This window comes from Pantherophis guttatus, chromosome 2, assembly GCF_059756535.1.
Source record: "Pantherophis guttatus breed Tessera chromosome 2, ASM5975653v1, whole genome shotgun sequence".
Classification (NCBI taxonomy): Eukaryota; Metazoa; Chordata; class Lepidosauria; order Squamata; family Colubridae; genus Pantherophis; species Pantherophis guttatus.
The window spans coordinates 134,724,728-134,731,906 of record NC_142064.1 but is presented as its reverse complement, the minus strand read 5'-3'; the positions used below and the strand labels follow the sequence as shown (position 1 = coordinate 134,731,906).

Sequence of the window (7,179 nt, the reverse complement as noted above, 5' to 3'; positions counted from 1 at the left end):
ACTTGTGACGCCTCTCCGTACGGGGTGGGGGCCGTCCTTAGCCATGTCCTACCCAACGGCTCGGAGGCTCCCATCGCGTACTACTCTAGAACCCTATCAGCTGCAGAAAGGAATTATAGTCAAATCGATAGGGAGGCGTTGGCGGCGGTAGCTGGAATCAAACGATTCCATGACTACCTCTATGGTCGTTTTTTCCAACTCGTCACCGACCATAAGCCTTTACTAGGCTTACTGGCTGGCGACCGCCAAACGCCTCAAATTCTCTCTCCGCGCATGTCTCGATGGGCGGAGTTTCTGGCAGCCTATTCCTATCAACTTCTGTACAGGCCGGGCAAATCGATTGCCCATGCTGACGCTTTGAGCCGTTGCCCTCTCCCGGAGACCGTCCAGGATCCTGCCCCATTAGTTTCCGTTCTCCTGATCGATGAGCTTCACTCACCTATTACCGCTAATGACATTCAGTTTTTTTCTGCTTCCGATCCCACTCTGTCTAGGGTTTTAGATTGGGTCCGCAGGGGGTGGCCGCAGCAGCCGGCTACCGGAGAGTTTTTGCCTTTTCACCGCAGACAGCACGAGCTGTCCATCCTTAGAGGGTGTCTGCTTTGGGGGGCCAGGGTGGTCGTACCCCCCAAACTCAGGCCCCAGGTCTTGGCACACCTCCACGATGCCCACCCGGGCATCGTGAGGATGAAAGCCCTTGGGCGTAGCTATGTCTGGTGGCCACAGATGGACAGGGAAATAGAGGACTGGGTGGCTAGGTGTCAGCATTGCCAATTAAACAGACCTGTTGCACCTGCCGCTCCCGTACGGGAGTGGGAAACCCCTAGAGCCCCGTGGGCTCGAGTCCATGTGGATCTCGCTGGCCCATTCCGTGGCAAGACTTTTATTATTGCTGTTGATGCCTTCTCGAAGTGGGTCGAGTTGGCTCTGTTGTCATCCACCACCACGGATTCCGTAGTCAGGGTACTCGAAGGATGGTTCGCTTCCCACGGGTTGCCTGACGTGCTAGTGACCGACAATGGGCCGCAATTCACATCGGCACCCTTCCAGATGTTTCTAGCCAGGTTGGGTATTCGCCATGCCCAAACCGCCCCTTTTAATCCGGCCGCTAATGGTTTAGCAGAAAGGGCCGTCAGATCCGCCAAAGACGCCCTGCGCCGTTTGGGACCCACAAATTGGCACCATGACATCTGCCGGTATCTCTTCGCCCAGCATACCACTCCCTGTGCCACTACCAAACACAGCCCGGCGGAATTACTAATGGGCCGGCGCCTCCGGACCACTCTTGACCGGCTGCATCCAGACTACATCTCTGACCCCTTCCGCGAGGCACAACAAACCGCCAGGGCGTTCCGGGTCGGGGATCCCATCTATGCCCTGAGTTTCGGATCCAATGAAAGGTGGGTCCCCGGGCATGTCATTCAACTAACAGGACCCTATTCTTATAGGGTCCAGCTCGGCGACGGACGCACATGGAGACGACACATTAACCAACTCAGGGGAAGAACCGACTGCCCGCTAGACCAGAGCCAGCCCAATGCGACCGCAAGTACTCCAACCGTTACACCTGCACTTCCAGACCCGGCTCCAACCGATGCGTTCTCGTCGGCTAGCTTACCTGAGTTCCCTGTTGTTGAAACGCCGCCAACTCCAACCAACGCGGATCCTGCCCAGTCTCCGACAGTTCCGCCTACCGCCGCTCCAGCTCCTCCTTCAGTGCAGGCCCTACCCATTCTGAGACGTTCAGGGCGGAGCCGACGACGTCCGGCGTATCTGTCTGATTACGCATGCGCTATCCGGGTGGAGAGGGGTGTTGAGTTCGCGCAGTCGCCGTTCCGTTCCTGCAGAATTGTTACTAGTCAGCACGGATTGGCTAAGACGCGAGCAGGGAAGTCGCGGGAGATTCCTGCTCGCGTATTGGCCCGTCCTGCTTGACAGGCTCCTATTTAAGGAGCTGTCAGATGGAATTGTTCGTCTCGTTATCTGTTGATAGTTTATGCAAGTTCTTCAGTTAGTCAATAAAGTTACATTCTCGCAGTCAAGCCTCCGTCGTTATTGTCTCACCACAGACATAATAGTCTTAGTCCAGAGGTTTCTCCCTTGAAATTTTCATGCGAGTAGTTAGGGTGAAGCCTGTCTAGCACGCACCGAAGCTTCCTGCCCATGAGGAGCTCTGCTGGGCTTCTCCCTGTGGCTGTGCATGGTGTGGCATGCTGGACAGCTAAGAATTGGTCTATCCTGGCCTGCCAGTCCCCGTTATCTAGTCTGGATAGTGCCTCTTTGGCCGTTCTTACGAAACGTTCAGCCAATCCGATCGAAGCCGGGTGGAACGGGGCCGATAGGGCATGGCGGATGCCCAGTCCGGCCAAGTAGCCCTCGAACAGGGTTGCTGTGAATTGAGGGCCGTTGTCAGATACTGAGGGCATTAGAATTATTTTGAGCCATTTCGAAAAGGCATCGACTACGATTAAAAATGTTTGCCCATGGAAGGGGCCAGCGAAATCAATATGGATTCTCCCCCATGGCCCTTTTGGTTTCTCCCACTCGGATGGGCGCTACTGGGGGATCGGGGAGAGACTCCTGGCAGGGTCTGCACTTCCCCACCCACTCGGAGATAACTTGGTCCATGTTGGGCCACCAAACATAACTGCGGGCTAAACTTTTCATTCTGACAATGCCCGGGTGCCCTTCGTGCAGCAATTCTAAAACCCTTGTTCGTAGTTTCGTTGGTACTACCACCCTGTCACCCCACAACAAACAACCACCTTGCATAAATAGTTCATTACGTTTGTTAACATAACCTTGGTAGTCCCCCCCGTCCACCTTGACCGGCCACCCTTTCAGCACCCAGCCCATTACAGTGCGAATAATTGGGTCTCTAGCCGAGGCTTTTGCCACCTCGCAAGAGGAAATAGGCCCCAAGGTCAAAGTGTCCAGCAAAAGAACGGAGGCTTCTGGCGTTGGGTTGTCAAGTAGGTCAGGCAGGGGGCAGCGGCTGAGGGCATCTGCGTGACCCAAAGTCCGTCCGGGTCGATGGACAAGCTGATATGAGTAGTCTGACAAAAAAATGGCCCATCTGGTCAAACGTGGGGAAAGAGCAGCAGGGGTGGGCCTATCACCTGCCAAAAGTCCTAGCAAGGGCCGGTGGTCAGTCACAAGTTCGAATTGTCAGCCATAGAGGTATTCGTGGAACTTTTTAACCCCCACAATTGCAGCCAGAGCCTCTCTGTCCAACTGACTATAGTTCCGCTCTGCGCTTGACAGGGTGCGAGAGTAAAACGCAATGGGCGCCTCTAGGCCATTCGGCAGTCTATGGCCTAGGACAGCACCAACTCCTACGGGGGAGGCGTCACAAACCAATACAAGTGGTAACGCTGTGTTGTATTGGATTAGGAAACTGTCTTCAGATAGAAGTCTCTTTACTGCCTCAAAAGTGGCTGCTTGTGGTTTCCCCCATACCCCTGGTACATTCTTGCCCAATAGTTTGTGTAGGGGATCTGCAACGGTGGCTTTGTCCTTCAGGAACATCGAATAAAAATTGAGCAGTCCAAGGAAGGCTTGGAGTTCTGCTTTGGTCTTGGGGGTAGGTGCGCTCTTAATAGCTCTCACCTTGCTTTCGGTAGGGTGGATGCCTGTGCCATCCACCCTGTACCCCAGAAATTCAACAGAGGGGACAGCAATCATGCACTTATTTTTTTTTAATTTGAGTCCCGCTTCTCTAAATCTAGAAAGGACGTTCCTAACTCTGTCCCCCAGCTGTCGTTCGTCCTGGGCGCTGACTAGGACATCATCAAAATAAGGCACCACCCCAGGGAGCCCTTGCAGGAGGCGCTCCATGGTGCTTAGAAATAGGCCGGGTGCGACGCTCACCCCAAACTGGAGCCTGGTGCATTTGAATGCACCCCTGTGAGTTACAATTGTTTGCGCCTCTGCCGTGGCGTCGTCGACTGGTAATTGTTGATAGGCCTGAGCTAGGTCCAATTTAGCAAAAATTTTTCTGGGCCCCAGGGAGTGTAGTAGATGATGCACGATCGGCACCGGATAGGCGCTCGGCTGCAAAGCCTTGTTGATCGTGCACTTGTAGTCGGCGCAAATCCTAATTGAGCCATCAGATTTTACTGGGGTCACTATGGGGGTCTCCCATTTTGCATGATCGATGGGGACTAACACCCCCTGTTTAATTAATTTGTCCAGTTCCGCATCGATCTTCGGTTTCAATGCGAACGGCACCCGTCTGGCTTTTAGTCTTATTTGGGCTACGTTGGGGTCTAGGTTTAACGAAATAGGGGTCCCCACATACTTGCCCAACGTGTCCCCGAAGACGTCCTGGAACTCGGTCAGGAGACTGTCCTTTAGCGATGACTTGGACATCTGGTGGACGCTGGTGAAGCCCATGCCGAGGGCTCGGAACCACCCCATGCCCAGAAGGCTAGGAAGCTGCTTCGTGACGATGGTCAGCGGCAGGTCTCTTTCGTAGTTTCCGTAGGTAACTCGGAATGTGCCCATGCCTTCGAGGGGGACTCGGTTCCCCTGGTAGTCTAGGATGCATAGTCATTGCTTGGACAGCTGGTCCTTCCGGAACGATGGCAGGAGGGTCTTTAGCGTCGCCCATGACATTATGGAGAGAGCTGATCCGGTGTCAATCTCCATCGAGCATGGCTTGCCGTTGATTTCGACCACCGTGCTGACTTTGTCCTTGATCGCCGTGCTGGCCTGGTCTATGTGTATGCTGCGGCCATCTCGCGGTTCAAATTCGCGCCATTTTTTCGCGCTGCCTTCTCTCGTTGGCTGCTTCTGGCGTGTTGATCCCGGTTGGCTGCGGCGCTCACGTGGTTGGTGTTTTCTGGGCAGAATGGCTCTGCAGACTCGCGCCAAGTGCCCTTTTTTCTCACAACGCCTGCAAATAGCCTCTCTGTATTTGCAGGACAGTCTATCATGGTGCCTGCCACAGCTGGGACAGCTTCGCTGGGGGCTGCCAGTGTCTTTTTTCTGGTGCTCCGTTCGAAAAACGTCCTCATCCGACTCGGACTCCGAGCTGGATCCGGCGTCTTCTCTGTGCACCGGGGCAGACTTAGGGCTGTCTTTGCTGGTCAGCGGACGCTGCAGCGTTTCTGCGGCTTTTGTGGAGGCTTCATGAGCCCTGGCCTCGTCTAGGGCTCCAGCAAGCGTCAAATCAGGCTTGGCGAGCAGGCGCCATTGCAGCCTTATGTCCCGAACACCACAGATAAGTTGCTCGAGCAACGCATCGTCCAAGTCTCTATAGTCGCAATGGGTTGCGGCTTTTCTCAGGCTGGCCATGTACGCGCTGACCGGTTCTCCCTCTCGTTGAACGCGCTGTCTGAGTTGGTATCGTTGCACGAACTTGGAGGGGACGGGAGTGTAGTGAGCCCGGAGAGTTGCCATCAGGGTGTCCCAGGAGACAGTTTGGACCGGCGTTGGCTCACACAGTGACTCGGCCATCTCGAACACGTCCGGTCCGCAGTGGCTTAGGAAGAGGGCTCTCTTTCGATTAGCGGAGAGACCCTGCATGTCGCTGGCTTCAAGCGAGCATTCGAACCTCGTTAGGTACGAGACCCATTTTTCGCGGGTCAGATCAAAAGGCTTGGGCGGAACGTAGGCAGACATGTTTGGTATGCCTCCTGTGGTTCGCCTCGTCGCCTAGCTGAAGCTCGTGGTCTCACTGGTTCGCTTCTTGTAGCCTCAATCCCACCTTCGTCGCCAATGAAGTGGTTCGGAAATAACGAGAGGCACAAGCAAGCAAGTGACAACAGCTCTTTAATATACAGTGAGACTTCAGCAAAAACTCAGAAGCTGCAGCCCTCCTTATATACAATCCAGGAAGGACTGTCAGCCAATCAGAAACGTAGGCAGGTTTGAAACTCCCGCTCAAAAGTATCAATACATAACAGACACCATTACAGGTAATCCTTAAAACAATTCATTTAATGACTGTTGGAAGTTAAAATGGCATTAAAATGTGATTTATGACCATTTTTCACAGTTACAACCATTGCAACATCCCCATGCTCACATGATCAAAATTCAGATGCTTGGCAACTGGTTCATATTTATGACGGTTACATTATCCCAGGGTCATGTGGTCACCTTTTGAAACCTTCTGACAAGCAAAGTCAATGGAGAAGCCAGATTCACTTAACAACTGTGATACTAACTGCAGTAATTGACTTAACAACTGTGGCAAGAAAGGTCGTGAAGTGAGGCAAAACTTGCTTAACCACTCTCTCACTTAGCAACAGAAATTTTGGGCTCTATTGTGGTCATAAGTTGAGGACTACCTGTACTGACACTGTTGATACTGTTGCCTACTAATTTCTGATTCCATTCTTCAAAAGTGTCCTTCAGTATTTTCCTTGTTATGTTTTGTAGCTTTCTATTTTTTTCTATCTAAAATCTTTATTTCCCATTCCAGTGGTGACAGTTTTTGTTAGGAATCTCGATAGAAAATTACACTAAAGGAATACAGTACCTCATATTGCATATACTGACTGCAGCACGTATTGTATATGCGCAATATTTGAAGAAAGAAAACTCACCATCCGAAGAGGATTTAATTAAGAAAATTCTGGAATGCGCAGAATTAGATAAACTTGTTATGTCCTTATAAGGATATCCGCCGGGGATTGGCTAATCCACCAGCGGGAAATTCAAATAGCTGTCATTGGACGGCTGAGTCTGCCAAAGCGTAAAAAAGAGCTCCGGCAGCACAGCCGTCCGCCTTCATTCAGAGCTGAAATAAAGGTACTGAATGGACCAGAGCTGGTCGCGTCTTCCTTTCCCTGCGCTGATCTAACACTGGCGACGAAGGAACCAAGGACCACAGCGACGAACCTCGTGGCACCCTGCCAACACCACAAAAAAGCTAGTCACTGAGCTGAAGTCACCTGAAGCATGGCGACACCAGAAACCGCACTGCTGACACTAGCCCCTTTCCGACCAGGAAAGGAGAAATGGACATCCTATATGATCCGGTTTCGCCAGTTCCTGAGGGGCAACAACATCCAAGATGTGGACGACGACCGCAGAAGAGCTCTATTCCTAGCTCACTGCGGCACCAAAGTCCTGGAGATGGCCGTTGACTTCGTGGCGCCGAGGGACATCGAAGAGATGTCATGGACGGATCTGCAGCAAGGGCTCCAAGACCACTACACACCGACGGGA

General features: G+C 52.6%; 1 protein-coding gene across 1 annotated transcript; it reads right to left on the bottom strand.

Moving 5' to 3' along the window:
- Positions 1-2,924: 2,924 nt before the first annotated feature.
- LOC148115336 (uncharacterized) lies at positions 2,925-5,625 on the bottom strand. Its single transcript, XM_087885148.1, has 3 exons — positions 4,947-5,625; positions 4,120-4,268; positions 2,925-3,056 (listed from the first exon to the last, which is right to left on the bottom strand). The coding sequence occupies exons 1-3, from the start codon at positions 5,623-5,625 to the stop codon at positions 2,925-2,927; spliced, it is 960 nt and encodes a 319-aa protein (XP_087741274.1).
- Between the last annotated feature and the right edge of the window lie 1,554 nt (positions 5,626-7,179).